Source organism: Triturus cristatus, chromosome 7, assembly GCF_964204655.1.
Source record: "Triturus cristatus chromosome 7, aTriCri1.1, whole genome shotgun sequence".
Classification (NCBI taxonomy): Eukaryota; Metazoa; Chordata; class Amphibia; order Caudata; family Salamandridae; genus Triturus; species Triturus cristatus.
The window spans coordinates 1,513,192,538-1,513,215,649 of record NC_140590.1 but is presented as its reverse complement, the minus strand read 5'-3'; the positions used below and the strand labels follow the sequence as shown (position 1 = coordinate 1,513,215,649).

The 23,112-nt window shown below is 44.9% G+C and overlaps 1 protein-coding gene across 1 annotated transcript in view; it reads right to left on the bottom strand.

Moving 5' to 3' along the window:
* The window catches only part of RTF2 (replication termination factor 2), a 399,848-nt gene that overhangs the window by 338,054 nt on the left and 38,682 nt on the right, over window positions 1–23,112 (bottom strand). The window contains exon 4 of the mRNA XM_085619275.1: window positions 10,262–10,401. Coding sequence (XP_085475401.1) covers window positions 10,262–10,401 — 140 coding nt within the window. The remainder of the gene's footprint in view (window positions 1–10,261; window positions 10,402–23,112) is intronic.

Sequence of the window (23,112 nt, the reverse complement as noted above, 5' to 3'; positions counted from 1 at the left end):
CAACTGGTGCTCATGTAAAGTGCTCTGATACCTTCGGGTCAAGTTCTCGCTATATAAAACTCAGAAGAAAGAATAAACTGCTACATGATAAGGATTCCTTTTATTTGTTGTCCACTTTAAAAATTCAGTTTGAGCATACTACTTTATATGACTTACAAAGCTTATTTTTCTATGCTCTATCAGAAGATCAGTACAGCCCACTTACTAAAGGGTAAGCTACTGACATTCAACAATGTAATCACTAATTTAAAGGAGCAAATGTAGGCGAGAACCACTGAGCAAGGTCTGCAAAGGATGGATGTGGCTTTCAATCCAACTTATATCAAACAGTACAATGCCAGAGGACCCCACTTCAAAAAAACCTTGGAATAGTTAGTACGAAAACCAATTAGGAGCAGATAAGTGTTTTACAGAGTAGCTATTTCCTCTGTCAAAAGGTAGGAGTAGTAAGTCTGGCATTAATTAGCAAGTAGGTGGATATTAAAACAAATCATGAAATATTCTGATCACTCAAGGATAGTGATCTTCAAATTATTGAGTCCATAATCACCAAAACCAAGATGATAGAAAGCCATTTAGCCCCTTGATAAACTGTTCTAACCTCACATATTTTAGATGGGGTATGGTGTCCTGAGCCAGGTTTACATCGATTTCATCTACAAACTTGATTGAAGACACCAGCTACGATCTACCAACTTAATCGAATCAGTTGAGAAATCAAGTTTGCAGGCTGGCCAACAAAAGACCCACTGCACTGGTGAAAACATAGAGCCAAGGAGTATGGCCTGAGATAAGAGGCAAGAACACAAATCTGCCCCCACCCCCACATGGTGGTACCTTGTAGAGTGGCGCATGTGCAGTGCAAAGAGGCCACTATCCACATCCACACCCCCCCCTCCTGCATGTAAGTAAGGGGGGAGCTGACAATCTCCACCGACCCAAACTCGTTGTCCTATCAAGCGAGATATGTTAGATTGTTCCACCTTCCCGCTCACTCTCACCAATCGCACCGCTTCCATCTCGCTTCACCCCCTCAACTTGTTGTCCATTGTTGTCACCCAGGACATCCAGCATGTTCGACCACATCTCAATACCTCTCTCCGCATGTTCATCTATGCACACTTTAATTAATCAACATTCCTCAGATACCGCCCACTAGCTCAGATCTGCTTTCCACTTAATAAGCGTAGGGGGTACAGGGCTAGCCCAATGGATCGCTATGTGACGACGCGCTAATAGTAGGCCAAGTTGGGCAAATTTAGATCCCTTCCTGGGGGTGGGTAGCACACCCAATAGACAATGATGGATTGAAATCTCCACTGCCACCCTTGTCACCCTACACATCTCAACACGTACCTCGCCCCAGTATGGCCGAAGCTGTGCACCAAGCCACATGGCAGAAGTCCGTGGGCATTCTTTCGCACCTGATGCAACCCAGTGATCTCACAGGATATGCTCTATGAAGTCAGGCCGGGGTCAGATATGCCTGATAAAGTAAAAGTGCACTAACTTAAAGTGGGCATTGCTTGTCACCTCGGGCACTTGTGCCAGTGCCCTGTGCCATTTATCGTCCATCAGTGGGTTGTCCATTTCCCTGTCCCACACTTCCCGTCTCTTGGCCACGATCGCTGTCTATCTGCCTTCAGTGCTAAATTCAATCTGGAGGTGATGCCTTTATAGGAGCCCGGGTCTAGTATCACCCCAAGAACATGACATCTCTGAGGCTCTTCCGGAAAGGGGAGCCATATCCCACGCACAGTGCGCAAAATGCTTGCATATTGCAGGAACTGTCCATCATCCATCTAGTAGTGGGTCTCCATCTCTGCCAATGCCATGAAAGTACCATTCATATACAGATCACCCGCCATCTCACATCCCCTGTGATCCAGTCCTCAATATTCATGGCCTCACAGGTATGCAAGAAGGGGTGTAGACACCAAAGCAGGAGAAGCGGGTCGTAAGGCACTCTCTTAATTACCCTACGAACCGCTGTGTTCCACGCCCTCGCCACACTGGCAACGCAAAATGGGGTGTCTGGCGTCATATTCCTGCCACACATCAGCAAGGGGGGGAAGCTGAACTGTACCCATGGTCCCCGCCATCAAGCTTTTCCCAATTAGGGTCCATATCGCACCACATTGCCGCATATTGTAGGAGACCAGCCAAATAGTACAAGTGCAGATCAGGAAGCCTCAGTCTGCCCTCACCCAAATCCAGCTTTAGCACATCTAGTCGCACCCTGCATCCCTTTGCTGCCCATACCAAATCCACTAGTAACTTATCTATCGGCTTAAACATGTCTGAGGGCAGCGTACAATGGAACTGTGGTCCAGAATCAGATTGAACGCTCTAGGCCCTCCAGTATTTTTCCGATGTTCAGGGCATATTGGAGGGCACTATCGTGGGTAATCTGAACTCCAAGATGCCTATAACTGAGCGTTTCCATGCCATCGCCACATTTGGAAATGGCGTCACTTCTCGACCCACCAGCCTGGCCAGGGGATAAAGCACTGTCTTGTTGCGGTTAACTCGTAACCCAGACGCCACACCAAAATGCCCTAGTAGCTGCTTGAGAAGCGGGATGGACTCCAATGGGTTCTTCACATACACCAGAGTGTTGCCTGCGTACATTGAGACATGACATCTGTTGCCAACTGGAATATTCCAACCTGACAGACGGTCCCTGAGAAAGATCACGAGTGGCTCCATCACACGCGCGAACAACAGCGGGGACAACTGGCAGCCCTGCCAAGTGCCCCTTTTTATACCAAAGGCCTCAGAAATCTCAGACCCCAATCGCACCCTCGCCGTATGCAAGGTGGTAAAGTAGCCTGACCCCCGACACATACTCGGTCCCCAAGCCCATACGCTTCAGGACCTTCCAAAGGTACGAACACGCCAGGGTCTCAAAGGCATTGTGTATATCCAGTGAGACCAAGGCGGCCTCAAAGGCAGACTCCCGTGTTTCGTGCATCACATGAGCCAGCCACCTAAGGTTCATGTACAAGCCCCTCCCCGGGACAAAACCACACCAGTCGTTGCCCACCAGATGTGTAATAACTCTCCCCAGTCATAACTCCAAAACCTTTGCGAGCTGTTTCACATCTGCGTTCAGCATGGATAAGGGTCTGTATGATCACGGATCCACAGGGTCCTTTCCCGGCTTAGGAAGCATGAGTATGACTGCTTCCCACATAAGCAGCTGCAGCTCGCCCTTGACGTGGACTTCTATGAGGGTTTCCAACAATGCTGGGAGCAGAGTAGCTGCGTGTGCCTGGTAATATTCAACCGGTAGCCCGTCGGGTCCCAGGCGTTTCCCCCCAGCCAGCTCACAGAGTGCCTCCTTCAGGTCATCCACCGTTATACACTCACCTAGTCCCTCTTCTTAGGAAGCCAGCAGGCACCAAATCCAACCCTCATGTTGGGGCAGTATATATACCGGCAAGATGAGTTTGCAACAGCTCTACCACGGCCGACTGGCCCACGACCATCTTACCATCAGGTGCCCTGAGTGCTTGTATTGTAGGGGGAAGAGGGCTTCCTCTTGAGCAACCAGGCGAGCATACGCCCTGACCTGTCCCCTTCCCTATGAAGTTATTGGCAGTAGTCCTTGCGGACATGGCAGTCAAACCTATCCTAGATCATCACTACAGCCCTATGTGCCTCTGTCAGTGCTACATCACCCCCCTCCTGACCCTGAACGCGTCTCTGCAATTTTGCAAGCTGCAGCTTCTTATCACCCGATTCCTGCTCCAATTTTGTTGTATGCCACAAGTCGTTCCCATGCTTGCCCCTCTGATGACCAACTTCAGCGCCTCCCATTCCCTCCCACGCGCAGCAGTGGTACCCCAGTTTATCCTGAAATATCCCTTCTGCACCCCCTGCATATCTATGGTGTATTCAGGATCCCCAAAGACTCAGGCCTGAATCTCTACAAAGGAACAGCAGGGCACCGCCCCCACACTACAAAAGTTGTGGCGCATGATCAGAAAGGAACCACACCTGATACAATATCTTCCCGACATCCAGCACTCCCTCCCCAGCAACAAGGAATCTAACTAGTCTACTGTAAGTACCATGAGTTGGTGAGTAAGAGGTATATTCTTGCACAGAGGGGTGAATCTCCCGCCACACATCCACAAACTGCAGTCGATGCATAACCTCCCGCAATCCAGCCACCATGCGAGGCTTCGTAACCTGTTGCGGTGGATGCCTATCTAGTAGGCCATCTTACACACAGCTAAAATCCCCCGCCTAAATGACCGGGGAACCCGCATAATGCAATAGGGCATCCTCCAATACACCCAAAAATTCTCCATCATCTACATTTAGAGCATATACATTCAGCAAACACAACTCACGACCATCTAGGGTACCGTGTAGCAGTATATAGCATTGTTCCACATCTGCAGTTTGTCCTTTGAACTGGAAGGGGACTCCCAATGCCATCTAGATTGACACCCCCTAGCATATGACGAGTAAGCAGCAGACTAAAATTGCCTTCGCCATTTTTTACCAAGCTTTTGGGCTTTCGCCTCCATGAGGTGCAGGAGTCCGATATCGCTTAACAGAGGAAGTGAGTCCCTGTACATTCCAAGACAGCAGTCATATTTCTTCAGCCATCATATATTAACTCCATAAGCACCCACCCACCCCATCTGACCCCCACTTCCCTTCCCACCGTCCCCCACTCCTCCTCAAAATGTGTTGCTGCAACTAACTGCGTAACAGCCTGTCCCCCCCCCCCACCCCGGGTAATCATCCCAAAACTCAATTTGTGCCTGCCCATTCATCCTTACCCCCTGTCGATACCACCGCGCCACTCAAATGTTGGAAGCTAACAAGACCTGTCCCGGACGTTATCTTATGCAAGGAGGAACGCTAACAATCAGACGTCCAAGGGTGTAAACTCCTCCCCAATCACCACCCTCCTCCTATGTGTCCCAGTGTCTAACCCTCCCTCGCTCCGAGTGTGTGTATTCAACAGGCACTTAACAGAAGGAACTGACCAATTGTCCAACAATAACAAAAACAGAAAACAAGGATATACTAATCAGAAGAAAGAACAAGCATTGGCATAGCCAATAGGTCTCGCTTTTGGGACCTTATAAGTATTTAGTTATGCAGCACAATCTCCTTGGTGCAACACATTTTCCACATTTCATCTGCTTTCTAAATTCAAAAATCAAGCTGGTTCCTTGCATTGTACTGTAAATAATCATACTGCTTTTGATCCTGCACTGTACACAAACAAGCGCCTTCTGTCCCTATGCTTGCTGGTGAAAAATATATCTTCACGTAATGTGCAGCATCAGAGGGAGAGCAGGACTTTATGCAGTTTTTAATTTGGATGGTGACATTTCCAAATTTCGGGTCCCCTCAGCTTGCCGACCATCTGTAAAAATGCATCCCAGTCTCTGTAGTTAAAAAATGTGGCAATCATTGTCCGGGGGGAGGACCAGTCGGTGGCAGAGGGGTCACAGCTCTATGCACCCTCTCTACCAGAAAAGGTTGGAGAGTCGCGCAGGCAGAGGGGAGCATCAACTTCAGCCATTCTTCCAAAAACACTTCAGAACCGCCTTTCTCCACTCCTTTTGGGAATCCCACAAATCGGAGAGTGCATCTCTGCGATCGCCCCTCTGCGTCCTCCATCCTGGCTTCCAGCTTATTTGAAAGGGTTTCAAGCATACTTATTGTACACTTTAGCTGGGAGACTTCTTCCCTGAGCTCGGTCACCTGGCTCTCCGTTTTGGTCGACCGTTACGCCACCTTGCACAAATCTGCTCTCAACAAGTTCACGTCAATTGCAATTGTATCAAATTTCTCCTGTACTGCCAGGCCGGACGCCTCGATGGCCGCCAAGATCTGTGATCCCGATGGTACCAGCCCAGCTGGGAGCATCCCCACCTCCGCCAGCTGCTGACCAATGCCGGTTTGTGGGGCAGAGCATTAGTCCATCTTCGTTTGCTTTGTGGACCGTGTTGCCTCGTCTAAACCCATAGTGAGATCTAATGCAGTTGTGAGCCTATACCACAGAGTGGCCCAGCAGTCTCTGACCCCAGGTCAGGAAGGAGGGGAATCACTAGACAGTACAGCTATCGTGGGGTGCAAAAAACAGACAAGGACCACACCCCTCAGTGCCGCAGGCCTCAGGCCACCATTCCAGCTCAGCCAGGAGCAACAGCAGAACCTCCAGAGTCAAACAGCTCACCAAATCTCCGGGAGATGCAGCCAGACTTCATGTACTGCCACCATTACAGCTCCATTATCTCGGGGGCCTGGGGTCCCAGGGGGCCACCACAGCGTGGGCCGGGTGCCCCCACCAACTCGTGACCCTTGGAGTTTTCCCTGAGTGCACCCAAGGCTCTACTGCCACCAACGCGCAGCACGCTGGCTGGATCCACTGAGTGCAACCAGCACTCTACTACTTCCAAGTTAGGGAGATATCAGCGGCGCCCCAGCACCACAGGCAGAGCAAGCGCTGTGCTCCAATGCACCGTTTTGCCTCCTCATTGCGGCTTGGGTCAACCTCTGGGCTATCTGCATCCACTAGGTCGCATCCCATTAATTATGGCCTTACGTTGTTCCTCACGTGTGGCAGGTGGGCCCCAGCGTGTAAATGGCATTGCAAGGGGACCCCACTCTTAGCACTGCCACCTCCTACACCTGCGATCACATGGCCTAGCCGCAGCTTACCGCCTCTTTACTCGGTGGTGGAGGTCCACATGCAAAGTGTGTTCTGCGGACGTGCAGCCCTGTCACCATGTACACCCACCAGCTAGAGGACAAGCCGCAGCTTACCGCTCCTTCACTTGCTGCGGGGTGATGGGAGTCCTCAAGCGTAGAGTCCTTTGCGGGCCTCCTCTATGCTAATGGTCGATCTGGACAAGCAGTCACCAGCGGTCTGAGTCAGGCATACAGACGTCTCCGTGGACCATCACTATGCAAGAGGGCGCTGGCCCCAGCCCACACAGCCCACTCGCAGCAGGTCAGCGCCACTACCCAGCACGCTGCCATCACCTCAACAATGCTTCGGGGTGAGCCTCGGGATCAGTCCGGGGTCCACCTTGGGATCACCACACCTGCCCATGTGGCATAGTCGAGTAAGTCGTCCGTAACTGTACCTATACAGGGAATGTTTCTCCCATAGAATATATATGCTGTTCTTTTTTTTTTGGTCTTGAGTTTCCTCGAGTGTGCAGTCACAGCTTGTAATACTGGGGGACAGGGGGGGTCACGGTGGGGGGGGGGGGGGGATTTAAAATAAAAAGAAAACTTACCTGACCGAGTCCTGCGCCGCCCCTGCTCCTGGGCCGGGTCCCACGTTTTCCTACTCGTGAACAGAACAGGCATGCTCTCTCCCCTCCCATAAGCCTATCAAAACGCTGCAATCGCAGCGTTGTGATTGGTGAGGACAGCACCCAGCCGGGCCCCTGCAGGGAGGCCATTTTCTCTATGTATTCTGAATGCAGCTTACATAGAGAAAATGTAGAGTGCGCCTGACTGGTTTGGTCGGCCCCAGAGGACGGACCAAACAGTCAGGGTACTCGGGGTGGTGCAAGCCACTCCTCCTCGACCCACCCGCTCCCAACCAGGCATACCCCTGCCTTCTGCTTTCTCATAGTGCGAGAAGCAGAAACATAAAATGGTATTTAAAATATGTTTCTGCTTCTCACACTGCGAGAAAGCAGTGGGGCAGCGCTCCTGTGCCCAAATGGAGGAGCCGTCCCTGTGAGTGTATGCTTCATTTATTGAATTTGTGTGTACAAAAATGCTTAACACTATCATCTGATAACCCTAAACTGCTTGACCACACTACCACAAAAAAGAGCATTTGGGATTATTAATTTAAGCCCTGTAACTCAATAAGGGTTGTCTGGACTTTCTACATAGCAAACCTCATTTTGGTACACTACATAAAAAGCCACCTTCCTACAGTGAGTTCATTCTATTCATCCCCAGAACCCTCCCTGACAGTCAGGATCCTGCTACAATATGTGAGTAAAACAGTTTTGGAACTTGTCAAGTAAGAGATTTGCCAAGAAACTGAAGCCATGCCTGCCTGGTGGTAGCTCGGTCCCAGAACGACCTCATTTAAAAATGGCGGAGCTGCTGGGAGAAGAATCTCGACTCCTGGCTCTTACTGGAAGAAAGTGACTCACACATGGCTCAGGGCCTCCTGAATCCTACTGGCAATCAGAAATTGGAACGGCTCTCCAAGCTTTCTGTTTACCTGCTTCAATGACACAAAAAGCAAAATGACTCCTGCCTCCAAGAGGGAACAACTGGCTAAAGACTCGGGTGTGGAGGGACCTGGTCCCAGAATCCTGCCCTGGGGCCTGAAGGACTCACCAGCTTTCCACATTCCCCCAATTTGAAGTAAAACCTGTGTTTGGGACAACCCGCTTGGTGTATCAGACCCTCGCTGCATCATGATCAGCTTCAAATTGCGCCTACATTCCAGTCCATCCCAGTTTATCTATAGGGATTGACTTTTTCCTAGGCATTTTTTGCTCAAGAAAATGATTTACTGGCCACCTACCCCGTACTAAAGGACATGTTCAGAAGCGTAGTGAGAACCGGGGCAATAACGTTATTCCTCGCTGCAAACATTTTGGGGGAACTGGGTCCATCGGTGATCCTGATTTAACAACCTCCATCAATTTTAAAACCTCACTTTACATAGGGGGATGAAAGAAACTTATTCTCGGTCCAGGGTGCCTCCACGACACGAGCGGTGACAAAATTCCTGTTACTTTCTGGGAAGGTAGCATATATTTTATCTATCTTGCCCATAAAATAATCTGCGACCTTATTGCAGTGATCCGTAGAAGCAGGAAGTGCAGAAGTCACATGTTCCAAAGAGGACAGTTGTTTCACAACCTGGAAGATGTTCTTTGTGGAATTTTTTGCTAACTCAATTTGTTCTGCATAATATTCCCTCCGTACTCTCCTAATTTGAAGGTGAAAAAATTCAGCCTGTTTTCATCCAGTTAGCTTCCTCATCTGGCGCTCGAGGCACTTACAGCCCGTTTTCAGCTGCGCCAATTCTTCAGAGAACCATTTTGCAGAAGCAGTCAGACGAGTGCTTTTGCATGGTTTCATCGGTATCAAGGAATCCACAGTCTCCTTGATCCAGCAGGATATTAGGTTATCAGCTATCTGGGTTTTGACCCCTAAATCAGGGGTACTACGGGCCAGTGTCTTCCTCAAAGGAATCCTGGGTTAATGAGGCCCATTTCCGAACCATCATGGGCTCAGATCGCTTTACCCTGCTTGCAGGGGGCCTTTTCAGGGGTCAATATCCTGAAAGGGAGAATATAATGGTCAGACCACACTACAGGTACTGGTGACACGGCCTCTACCTGCGTACTATTAGTAAAGATATTGCCCAATGTATGTCCCGTATTGTGTGTGGGAGTATTGACCAATTGATTAAGACCCATAGCCTGGAGTCCCAGGGTCAACTCCACAGATTCTTTGCTTTCTTTATGTTCTAAATGAAGATTCAGATCACCCAAGAGGATAAAATTGGGGTAGCGAATAGCGTAGGGGGGCTAGTATTTCCTAAAGCTCATCAATAAAGGCTCTTGCCGGACCAGGGGTCTATAGATGAGAAGCCCTGCAATCGATTTTGTGAATTAAATTGTGTTATTTTCTTTACTTTAAAATTGTTGGTAATGCTTGAACTTAGCATTCACTTCTGGATTCACTCAAGAACTGTGTTTTGACCTTAACAGAGTGGGTTTATCGAGTTGGTCGGGTTACCTCCTTCCAAATTAATAACCCCATTCTTACAAAGCAATTTCTGCAATGATAGCATCTGCAGCTAAGTTGCAATGTGCTGTTTAATGTCACCTCTACAGTATTTCTGGTCATATATTCAACAAATAAATGCAAAATACGACTATAAGCTTATAAATACAAAATTGATTCACTCGCTGCATTTGTGTATGGAGTTAGGTAAAACAGAAGGGTTTGAGGATTCTGTCAACATATACAGCCACAGCTGCTGACTTTGTAACTGGGGAACTAGGTTTGAGTCTTGGCGTCAGTTCAATATTCTCTGATTCGCTGCAAAATCACTTAGTCTCCCCATGCTTGAAAATATTAATGCAAAATGAATGTGACCTTGTATAATGTAACTGCTGCTCGAGTAAACCACTCCAATATCTGTGGATCACATTTGAGTGATCTAAAACTGCACAAAAAAAGAAAAAATGATTTTTAATGACACCAAGCACATCCTTTTTCAACTTACTTGTGTCTTCCATTCATTTCCAAGCCCACCACGGGGCAAATGAAGTGGGCACACTGGAGGTCATCGTATTTATCTCCTTTTGTGTTTCCTTTCTCACCCTGCCAGGCTGGGTTGTCTGTAAGTTTCAGCTCCATCACATGCTGCAAAACAAAATGTAAGAATTCTCTGTAGAAGTATAAAGTACCAGCATGGACAGATGTGCTAAAATAAGGAACAACATCAACCCTCCAAATCAATCACCCAGGAATACGGTTCATAATATAGAATGGACTTTTATCAGCGATTGCTTTCTACTTGACTGTAGCATAAATAACCACTGTCCTTCAGATTGGTAATATTTCGGCTTGTTGGCAATTATGTTGAACTGTCCAACAGGTTTAATTGACCAACATGCATTATTTGCTCCACTGTCAAAATCCACTTTTCATTTTTTGACCAGTGCAAAATTCTTCATTATTTTGCTTGCAGGGTTTACATTTTTTACAGAACTTTATAATAAATCTAAATTTTAAAAGTTGCAGCAATAATATCGCCCAGGAGAAGCGTTCTAGAATTTTTGAATCTCCCAATGTTGTACTGTATGCACTGCACTTTTATGGTCGTCAATGACTGAAATAAAGTTTGAAAGAAATAATTTTTCACATTCCACCCACACATTCACAATTCCCAACACTGGCACAAAAGCTATTGCTAACTAGTTTGCACACATGTTCTCAAAAGTGTGCATTAACGCCAAAGAAATAGACAGCGGATATCCTGCTGTCAAGATCAAAACATAATATATTGGAATTGATCACGGCAGTCATGCTTAGAACAAATGTTTGCCTTGGTCGGCTATTTGCTTTTGAGGCCTGTTCAGAATAATAGGAAAGGGTACAATTGTGTTACGTTGCTAATAAGTGAGAATGGCAACACAAGAAAGAACATGAATGATTTAAGCCCATTAAAAGAAATCCACTAGATAACAGTTCCTGCTTAAGAAGTCATTTACTCAAAGGGTAAGAATACAATGTGGGTTGTATTTTTTTACATTTTAAAATAAAAGAAAAGAGACCTTATTTCCACCTAAAAGAACCGAATTACAAAAATAAACAGCAGTCTCAGCATAAAACCATCATCTGTCCCTTTTCAGCTCAGTATTACCAAGGTGTTGTTACTACCCACAAAAAGACAGGCATTTGAACCTCCACTACATGTAGGCCTGGCAGTCAGAGTGTGCCCACCCCGCCACCTAACAAAGCCTTTAATAATTTTTTCAGGATGCAGGGACTGTGCTGTGCATCCTGTAATGGAAGTTGCAAAATATTTTTTTTTCTATTACGGCCTGCCAATCAGAACATTTGGGTCCGCAGACCCAAAATGGACAGGAGAAAAAGCTCCCACATACAAAGTGATTGGTTTATTCTTTGTATTTGGATCCAAGGACAGTCTGTAAATTAACAGTGAAGACATCACTATAATTTAACTCTGCAAAATCCACCTAAAACATATATGTAACTGTAATATTTCAAAAACTACTGAAAGGATTTACACCAGAACAATCAAAGGCAATCCTCTTATTACATTTCTTGTTTCATGCCAACTCTGAGGTAGTTCTGTTCATGGTCTTTGACCGGGGGGGGGGGGGGGGGGGGGGGGGACGAGGACACAGTTTCATATAAAAATAAAATGTTTTTGACACCTCCACCTTCCATTTTTGTTTTTCCACCATGGACAGATATTCCTGCACCTGTATAGTTAAAAGTCTGGCTTTCCATTGAACATCTTTTTTTGCTTTTCACAATAACTTTGGTGCAGTATGAGAAATCTGCACAAAACTATAAAACAAATTACTAAATCATCATCTGATTTCAATTTGAATTGGCATTTTTTGTATGATCCATTAAGTCAAGGCGTGAGGGTTCAAGAGGAAAAACTAGGGGTCAAAAAATGTGGCATTTGCTCTTCGCTCCAGAAAAAGGATGTGAGCAAAATTACATCAAACTTGGCAGAAAAGTGGACTTTACTCAAGGAAGTGCAGAGTCTTGGTTTTGTGTAAATTATTTCAGTAGTTTAGAGATATTAGCACTAAAAAAGTGTATCTGCAGGAACTGGAATTCATGTGACTTGCCAATTGAGTTAGAGATATATGGACCATTAATCCATGAATGGCCCACAAAGCTGATTTATTTGACTATTCACCAAGGAGAAACCAATTCCCTTTAGCTGACTGACCGCAACATGGAAGAAAAATGTTTCAGCTGGCATTATCGGGTGCAGTCTCTAAATAGAGAATAACAAAAGCGGAGGAGCCTAAAGGAGACAGAGGCAGCACCCTTGACCCTTAGCTTAGGTGACAGGGACCCATGCACAGATTGAGTTGGCTGCACACTGCATGTTGGGAGTAGGGCCTGGCTCAGAGCTTAACCACAAGCCAGGCCCTATGAGCAATTCCATCTAGCACAGCTGGTTAGGGTATGCTTTCATATACGTTAATTATAGTAAATAAAAAAAATATATATATATATATATATATATATCACTCGGAAAAAACGAGGTTAAAGAGAAGTTATGGTTAGTTTCGTTGTAACACCTTGTTTTTTAAAAACTATTTCAGAGAAAAAACAATGTTAAAGAGAAGATAGTGTTACAAAATCAATACCTAAAAACCACTGAAATTCATCAGCTATGTATAGTTAAACTAACTGCAACTTGCACTCCTGTCATACATTGTTCATAACCACGTTCAATATCATTTCAAATGACAACACTGATGACCTCTCTGATGACATCATCCATGCTGCTTCTGAACACCTTTGTTTTAATTTCTTTATTGGTGTGATTGATGATTAATCTCTAACACGTATATTGTTTTCTAAAGAATGGTTTTGAAGTCATGTTTTTGGTACTTTTTTTTTAAAAAGTACTGAATACATCTGTATTTTATGAGCCTGTTCTTCTGTTATGCTATGATGGGTTTCTTGTTAGATGATCACAATTGTAACTCTATACTGCCTAATTATACATTGTACTTGGATTGCATACTGAGGTAAGTGCATGAGTTTCTGACACTACTTTTGTGTCTGTGTCATGGTGAATATGTTGCAGTATGTTAGAAGGTGACTGTGTGTTACTCTATATCTTTTCTGCTGTTACTGAGTGTAGGATTTCTGTTTTTGTGATTGTATTTAATATGGGATTTGTTCTCGTTTGGGACTGTCTACATGGTAATGTTACAGGAGGGTGTATTTATCTACCAGTAACTTTGCTGTAATTTGCCACTGACTGCTTCATTTTTTTACAGCTGTTGTGTGGTTTATTATGCGGATTGTTTCATTCTATGCTACTGTATGTATAGCAGGGAGGTAGCAGGTTATATCTTTATACTTTTTCTTTTTTTAGTGTTCTATAATAGTTGTGGTTTGGGGAAATAATGCAGGTCTTTTAATATAAAGTTATTTTTTTATATGACAGTAATTACATTAACGTATGACGAAGAGCTAGGGATCCTTTAATAATGGTTATGCAATTAACACAGAGTATTTTTAGGTAACTTAACTGGAATAACAATTTTATGGGTGTGTTATTACATATAATACTGCAAATAGGTAATTAACTAAATATTAATTTACTAAATATTAAGTTCCTTAATTGAAGTGAACAAAGCAGTGGGACTTTTGAATGATTACATCAATAATGTAAACAATGGGGAGGCAATGCCCAGTCAAGTGAAAGATGGCCATCTTCTAAGAGGATCCATTAGCAGTCGCTCCTACGCAGCTCGTATACCCATCGCCAGAGGTCTGTAAATATTTAAAAGCTTACTGTGAGGTGGCGGAATGCCCCTGGAAATGAAAAAACTGCTTTACACTAACGTGTACTGCGCAAGGGACTGTGTTGCTGTCCCTCACCAAGTCCCGGCCTGTGTGCCTGTTGACCGCATTCAAGAAGCTCTGGACCTAGCTAAACTATGGTCATGCTTGCTGTTCGGCAGAATAAAGCTGTGCAAAATGTGTGCAGTGGACCTGGTCCTGCCCTGCCCACATGAGTACCAGGGGTGCAGGTGCTGCAGCCTGGATACCTGGCGGTAAACTGCCACTGCACGGGTGCAGCGAGGCTGTGTGAAGGTTAATCAGAGGCCCTGGTGAGGTTGAATGGTTTCCAGTGGGTGGAAGACCTGTACAGGCAATATGACATGAGCCTGCAATAGCCAGGGAGCAAAATACACCTCCTCATCCCTCACCTAGTGCCCATTTTAAATTGGGGTATGCTGAATTGAATGCGGTCACAACTTCACCAAGGGGGGGCTACTATATTGAAGTTCTTGCAAATAAGTTGTCCAGCAGAGGAGACACTGCTGTACAGTTCAGCTCATCAAAGTCTCCTGACCCCTGCTGATGACTGCAATAGATTGTATCCATCTGAAAGCACCATAAGCTTCTACAAAGAAATATTAATTCCTGCTGCCATTAAACAACGAACTAACAAGGTTCTTCATTTAGTTCACAGTGGCATAACTGAAGACAACATGACTGTTGATTTCAAATGACATATAGCGAATAAATAAAAGCCTTACTGGGACTGAAAGGTAGTGGTAAGCAATAGTTCCACGGTTAGAATGCCCTTTTGAGTCTGTGCAAACCTACTAACTTGCATGTTTTAGGAGTTTTCAACAACTCTTCTCTAATCTGTTCCCATACTGAAAAAAGTTGCCAATTTACTCCCGACAATTCCAGAATTGGGCAAAAAGTGTTTGAAGGGAAAGTGAACTTGCAAACACTCAGATTTTCACATGAGCAAATCTACACATGCTAAAATGCAGTTCACATATAATTTCTAGGAGTACTATTTCTTGTCCTAGTTCTGTAAATTCTTGGGAGTTCACTAAAGCCGCATAGCTGCACTTAATGCAAAGACATCTACCACGGGTGCACTTTTGAGAATATCTTTAATAATTGGGCCCCTAATTTGGTCTGGCTTGGCTGTTAGTGACAGCGTTCTTCTCTTTCACAAGGAGCATATCGGCACACAAAGTAGTTTTGCTCAGAGCCAGTAACTACTGTGGCAGTGTGTGCTTTTTGAGACCAAAAACAACTTTTGCTAATGTTTGTTATAATGGTGAGGGCCCAGCAGCTCCCACACCAATAAGGTTTTACAAAACCCATGCCAAAACAAGTCACACATTAACAAAACTAAAAGGCTGACCACCAATTTCAGACCTACTGGCTTTGCCAATGCTGGTTTATTTTTGTTTCCCATAATCTTATTGAAACTGGGTACACTGATTTTCTATTATGAATGTATTCGGGAAATACTAGCATGCATCAACACATTACTAAATGATGCTACAAAGAAATGGTACCTAAAATTATACAGTGGTTTAGCGAAATGTTTTTTTTATGAACATTTTATTTTGAAAGCAAAGAATCATCAATCTTGCTTTCAATCTTTTGCAAATATTTGCATCAAATCAGAGCATTCTGGGAGCCTCATATTGCTAAAGTTTGAAAACGTGGATATGCATTTCTATACTGTAACCACTGTCAGTAGTGCAGTCAGAGCTTACAACATTTACTTAGAGCACTGACCCTAATAATAAAAGCTTTCAATTAATGAACCATAAATACAAGATTGAACAGCATTAACATATGGAAAAAATATTACTGCAGACAGTGCCCTTCCCAGATCCATAATGTGGTACCGCTCGTGGAAGCCTTTTGCTTGTTCTTGGGGCTTTGACACTGTGAAGGACTGCGAGGACCAGCAGCCCACTCCACCGCAGCTGCAGCCTCTTCCCTCACGCTCCGCCCCCTGTTTGGACACTTGAAAACGGTTCGGGGCCCCCGCTTCGTGGGCGCCACTCGTGGAAGCCTTTTGCTTGTTCTTGGGGCTTTGACACTGTGAAGGACTGCGAGGACCAGCAGCCCACTCCACCGCAGCTGCAGCCTCTTCCCTCACGCTCTGCCCCCTGTTTGGACGGATATAACTCCACCACACTAACGCAACGCGGGACGCGCGCGGGCGAAGCCCGGGCCAAGGGCGGGCCCGTTATAGACCGTGTGAGACCGGACCGGGCCACCCCTCTTGGTTTTTCGTCAAATTGACCTATGTGTTATTGACATTGTTATTCAACCGCGAACCTACTGCTGAAGACTTAGGATTATGGCGGGTAGAGAGACAAGAAGCAAAGCACTCATCTCTACTACATCGATGTCAGGTACTTTGGACAGTTTTCTGATTAGAGCAAACTCATTGTTATCAAATGAGATCACTATCCTTGAACGCCGCCTTTCCCAGGGCATAGAGAATGCAAAAAGATCGTCGCTGGGCAATATAGCTAAAGCTAGAACACCTGACAGGGGTTTGCCACTATCCAACCCTATTTCCAACAGTGTTTCTTTGGTAGTGACTACCCCGCCAAATTTCGGGTGTTGTTCTGGATCTACATTAGATCCCATGCCGGCTAATAACGACCATAGTTCGTCATCCCATCCTAATGTGCCCATTGTTCGAGATAGTGGGTCTGAGGCTAATTTTCTTCAGTTAAGAGGTAATAGGGAGGGGGCGGTCCCAAAAAGAAAGAGAGGGAAGCAGATAGGGGGTGGTAAGAAGGCAAGATTATCCAACTTTACAAATCGTATTAATTCTAATGACCAGGTAAAAGAAAAGGCGAATCCTTCAGTAGTTAGTGATTCGACAAATCCACCGCTCCCATCTCCCTCTACAGTACAGTCTTCCACCCAGATCAATGGTGATAATATTCAGGCTTGTCCTGTTCAGCAGACCTTAGACCTGGGCAGTATTCTGAAATCTTTGGTGGACCCTTTAATTACCAGATTTGACCAAATTGATCTTAGGTTGTCAAATATTGAAAGGGCCATTGGGTCTTTGGCAGGAAGGGAGGAGGGTGGTAGATCCAAGAGGTGTTTATCCAATTAATCCTCCCCTTTTAACAACTTTCCCAGCTGTGGTAAATCCCCCACCTCAGGACACTTTACATAGGAATACCTCCCCCCCCCCCCCCCCCCCATTCCTGCCCTCACACAACGGTGGAAAAGCCTCTTGTACATGTTTAGCAAGATAATCCGGAGGGCATTGGATTGAGGAAGAAATGGACAGTAAATTTACCCCCGGAAGCTGCTCCCCTGGTAGTGGTCTTAACAGGAGTCCCTCAACCCACTAAACACAGGAGCTGAATCATTCGCTTCACTTAAAAATAAAGTAGTGAGTTGGTTAAACAAGCATAGACCCCTCCCTTCACACATTTTTAGTGAAATCCTGATGGTCAGAAGGGTCTCATGGCTGGGTCCAACTAAGAAAAATACTAGCGGAGACTGTATTTTGGTAAATTTTAGGGACCCAGGGACAGTTGCCCACATCCTGAAGATGTCGTCCTCCAGGGAGGAGACCTCAATTCAGACCCTTCGTCTGGCTTATTTCTATCCACCCCCTGTTAGCCATCCTGATATGGGTCTACAAGAGGGATGGTCCAGAAGCAACCCTAGAAGGAATATGAATACTTTGCATTTCCCCAACTCTACACCTCAATATTTCGATTTCATCCGTTTCAGCTGCCTCGATGAGGTGGACTGACTACACTGTAGCCCCATACTGCGGAGCTATCCGAGGGTGAGTAATACTATCATTACAAATAACTATACCTCGCTAGGTTGCTCAGCTACGTGCAAGAATAGGGGCGGGTCGGGGGGAGCAGATGGAGCTGATAATGCCCAATCAATTCTTCCTTTGGGCACTGGCCTCCCGGACGCTCGGTGTGGGGCTCTGCTGGAATGCTCCCTGCTTACAACTACAACGATCAGCAAGGGTTGTGGTGTAATAATTACAGATCCCACACCTATCGCTGGTCATATGTCAATTTTGTCGTGGAATTTAGCAGGGATAGTCAACAAAATAGCATGTCCCGAGTGGGGGGAGTTTATAGATAAGAATGATATATGCCTCTTTCAGAAAACATGGGCAAGGGAGGATTATCATCGGAGTGGTTTTGCTTCATTTTCACTCCCGGCTAGATGGGGTGGAAAAGGTAGACCCTCAGGGGGCTTAATTATTTGGGTGCGCTCCCATATGGGATGCAGTGCAAGGGTAGTGAATACGCTGTCAGCAGATCTTCAATGCGTGATATTAGAATGGCCGAATGATTCCAGGCTTGCCCTGGTCAATGTTTATTCAAGACCTGTTAATATTACAGCTGAGTCTGGAACCATTGAAGAGCTTTCGGCATTTTTAAATACGATTCCCCAAGGCACCACCCTCCTGGTAGGGGGTGATTTCAATTGCCATTTTGAACCGGTTATGGGTTTGTTTGACAGTGTAATCTCGGAGGAGGACGAATACTGGAAAGTCCCATCAGTTGTGGGCCCTTCACCTAGGACTTGGGCGCCACTGGCTGTGCAGATCATGGCCCTAACATTAAATCATTCAATTAGGGCCTGCAATGGTCGTGTAAAATCTGATATCCCCTCAAAATGTACTTTCAACAAAATCGGGCACGAGTCACGATTGGATTACATATTTGTTGGAACCTCCTCATGGGTTAAGGTTGTCGATTTTAAGGTGGAATCCAGGGTTGATAGCGATCACAATCCGCTGATCCTGGAACTACTGTCCCCGGGAAACCCCGAAGGTCCATGCAAATTAACTGAAGCCCTAGATGCCAGGCTCCTTCTAACCAGTAATAGGCGCAGGGTTAGGTGGGAGAAACTGGTTACAAATTTAGCGTCAGTGGAGGATCTTTATGTGCAGGTAATCCCGGTATTGGAAGCAGTAGCTGCTCTATTGTTGCAGTATCCCACTCCTCAAATTTATCAAAAATTTGGGGATCTAAATTTTGATTTAAATTTAATTCTGGCAGAAGTTTTTAATCCTATAGTGCCCAATGCGAGAAGGAGAGGTAACAGACCCACATGGCATAATATTACATGTAGGAAACTTAAAACAGAACTTCTCAAGGCTGTGAAGCTAAATAATAATAAGGCGCTAATAAGATAAAAAAGTTTAGAATATAAGCAATTAATACATCATGCCAAGATGGAGTGGGATAACAATAACTGGATTAATTTAACATCGGCATTAAGATCAAGAGACCCCCGGAAGTTTTGGCAAATTGTCAACACGGGGTCGTCTGACCCTTCACCGGCAATTTTGCCCAATATTGCTGCAAATGTGTGGGAAGAACACTTCTCTACCCTTTATGGGGGGGGGGGGGGGGAGATTTTAATCTCGAGAGGGAACAGATGGGCCTAATGTCTAATACCATTGTTGATGCACCTGAGATTGAGTTTCTGGAAGAAGAGGTTTGAGTTGCATTAATCAAACTTCCATCAGGTAAGGCCCCTGGTCTGGACAAACTCCCAGGTGACCTATTCAAACACGAACCTAAAGTCTGGGCCCCGTACTGAACGGCTTTATTTAATGCAATCCAGCGGGGTATGGCGGTTCCTAATACTTGGCTGGGAGCAGAGATAGTCCCTATCTTTAAGAAGGGTTCACCTCTCCTCCCAGTCAACTATAGGCCGATCAGCCTTATCGATGTCCCCCAAAAAATCTTTGCTGGACTGATTTTGAATCGCCTTAGAGACTGGATGGAAGAGTGTTCCATTCTAAGTCCCTATCAGGCAGGGTTCAGAAAGAATGTATCCATTACGGACCAGATTTTTCGACTGACCCTATTACTTTGGAAAACTGTACAAGTTGAGGGTGGGTCATTGTACTCTGTTTTTGTGGACCTACGTGCAGCCTTTGACTTGGTTCCTCGGGCCAAACTTTGGCTGGTCCTATCACAATTAGGCATACCTGTCTCCCTTCTGAATATGATAATCCGACTCCATAGCGGAAATTTTGCACAGGTTAGGTGCGGGAAAGGTGGTGTTTTATCATCCAGATTTCCCGTCGACAGGGGAGTCAGACAGGGATGTGTCCTGGCACCAACCCTCTTTTGCCTTTATGTTAATGGAGTATTCTCACACCTGAATGAGGTTCCAAATAGTGATGCCCCCAAGCTCTCCGGATCCCGGGTTCCTGCGATTATGTTCGCAGATGATACCCTACTACTCTCGAAGTCACCGATGGGCATCCAGCGATTGATGGACGGTTTTAAGACATTTTGCCTCGACTGGGGGTTAGAAATAAACACGCTTAAAACAAAATACATGATTTTTAACCCACCACCATCAACACGCCCAAATCCAACTATAGGGACCGTTCGTTTAGAAAGGGTTTAGACCTTCGAGTACTTGGGTCTTACTTTAAATGAAACTATGTCTTGGGTCCCTCACCAAATTAGAGCACAACTCAAGTTAGCTCAATTATCGGGGGCATTTTAAAACTTTTTAATAATTCTTGTGTCAAACCTATTGGCCCCCCTCTTGAAATATACAAACTTCAGGCAAGGGGGGGTGTAATCTATGGAGGTGAACTGTGGGGCTTTAATTGCCGTCCAGATATTGTGCTTACAGAAAATAAATTTTTAAGGCAGCTTTTGGCCCTCCCCCAAGCACTCCGCTACTGCCAATAAGACTAGATATGGCCTTAGACCCATAAATGAGGAATTGGGCCTCAAACCCCAAACATTTTGGCGGAGGATTTGGACTACCCCCGAACTCCAAGAGTAGAGGGAAGAACTCTTGGAATTCATAGGCCTCCCAAAAGCGGGGAATCACCCATGGCTAAGGTATGTGAAAGAGGAATTGGGGAGAATTGGCCTCCCATTGTTGTGGTCAGAGCCAGCGAAAGCATGTTCTAGTATTTCACGTAAGCATTTGGTCAACCTGTATTATGAATTTAGACTAACTGCTTCCATCCAGAATTGCCATGCTGGTAGTTTGTCACGTTCTTTTACAATGATCAAAGATTTTTATTGCTTTGAGTATGCCTTAAATGATATTTGCCCACTTGTAGCAAGAAAACTTTATCTACAGTGGAGATACGGCACTTTACCTATTAGAGCTTTTATGTGTAAATCGTCCTCGTCCTTACCAAAAAATTGTCCAGCGTGTGATTTTGATCTTGAAAATGAATTGCATATACTGTTTTTTTGCCCTGCCTATTTAAAGTTTAGAAGGTATTGGATTGTTCCCCTCTGTAAAAACTTGGGGTTTACGCAATGTATGCAATCTTTCCGAATTCTTAAAACTGATTTAAATCCTGTAATAATTTTTGCTATGTCATCCTTTTTGAGAGCTATGTGGAGGAAAAGAAGGTCATTTGATAAAATGCTTTGAACTATACTTCGCCATTAGTTTTGTAATTGCCAAGAGTAGGCTACCGAAAGTTCAGTTTATATCGAAGTGCAAACCACTGATTTTTATTTCAGGCTGTCTCATGGGTACTGACATTTTTTCTGATAGTAACTGATTTTATTATATCTGTATCAAACTCGAATATTTTTTAAAATGTAAACTTGTATGATTCTTTTATGACAAATGTCGAAATAAAGAATTTGAAAATGGAAATGGTACTGCAAACTGGCAGCCAAAGGGTTTGTGCTGCAGGGGGTTGGCCCAAGGACAAATTACACATGAAAACTTGTTTCCCTTGACCCCAAATAATATGTCCTGGGCATTTGGCTATAGGAATTCCCCATCCCTGAGGTATGTAGATCTGCGGAAACGTAGCAACATAAGGGGATTGCAAGTAATATATACTATGGTATGAGCCCTGGCATAATCAGAGAGGCTATATCAGAGCTTTCATATAATGAGATTGTTGCCATAATTTGTCATCGTACTACATGGCACCAAAGGGACAGGTGGATTTTGATACAAGACAAGTAGATTTATGAAGCAACCTGCTCCATGGACAAATAGATATATTATTAAATTCCACACCCCTGTAGTCTAATCCCACTTGGCCCTATAAATGTCCAGGAACCTTCAAGACTACTTCTATTCTCAGAAGCACTGGCAAGTGTCAAAAAGAAGGGGACAGGGTCTACCCAAGATCTTACTAGAACTGCATTAATGCCTGATGCACTTAAATCATCTATCAGCACTATAGAACAGTCGGTGATGGAAAAGATAGAAGAACTACATTTCATGCATGTGGAAATGTCAACATTTAAGGCTCAACTTACAAACACAGAGTCCAGGATTAACACCCTAACAAAATTTGGAAGCAACCTTAACATGTGGATAACAAATAGGGAACTAACAAGAAAAAAGGTCATTGATCTCCAATATAGGACCTGGAGGGACTACATATAACTAAAGAACTCTGCTTTGAATTTTGACAGGTAACCGAGTTTCCAAGAGCACACAGTTTTCAATCTAAGCAATAGATAAGAGATGCTTCAAACCTATAATAATGTACCTCCTTATATACCACCGGGTTGGACAAATTTTTCAAACGTCGAAAAACCATGGAAGGTACATGTATAAAGACAATAAAATCTTTTCAACAGCTGATTTTTCTTTCGCGACCAGTGTTATACGGAGGAAGTTTCTGATCATCTACCTACTCCTTAAACAGAAAGGCAAAAGACATAAGGCATGCATTATTGGACTTGGCAACCATGATTATCATACTTTAGTGCAAAATGCATAAATGCTATGATCTGCAAGAATTAAAGCCTTACTTGGATACTTTCGACCTTGGATGGGACCCCTGCTTCAGGGCTGACAGAAACTTAAACTTCAAACACCTCACAGGCAGTTTGTAACTCAAAAGAAGGAGAGCAGTCTCTCTGCTACTCCTGTAATAGACAGTTGGCCAGAGACAGAGCAAAGATAGGCTCGTAGCCAAGGTACAGAGCTAAATCGAGATCCCCACTTTAAGGCCAACGGTGGCTGTCATAACCCTTTTCAGGGTGTCACGGGGCATGCAAGAGTTACTGGTCTCAACCGTGGGGGTAGCGG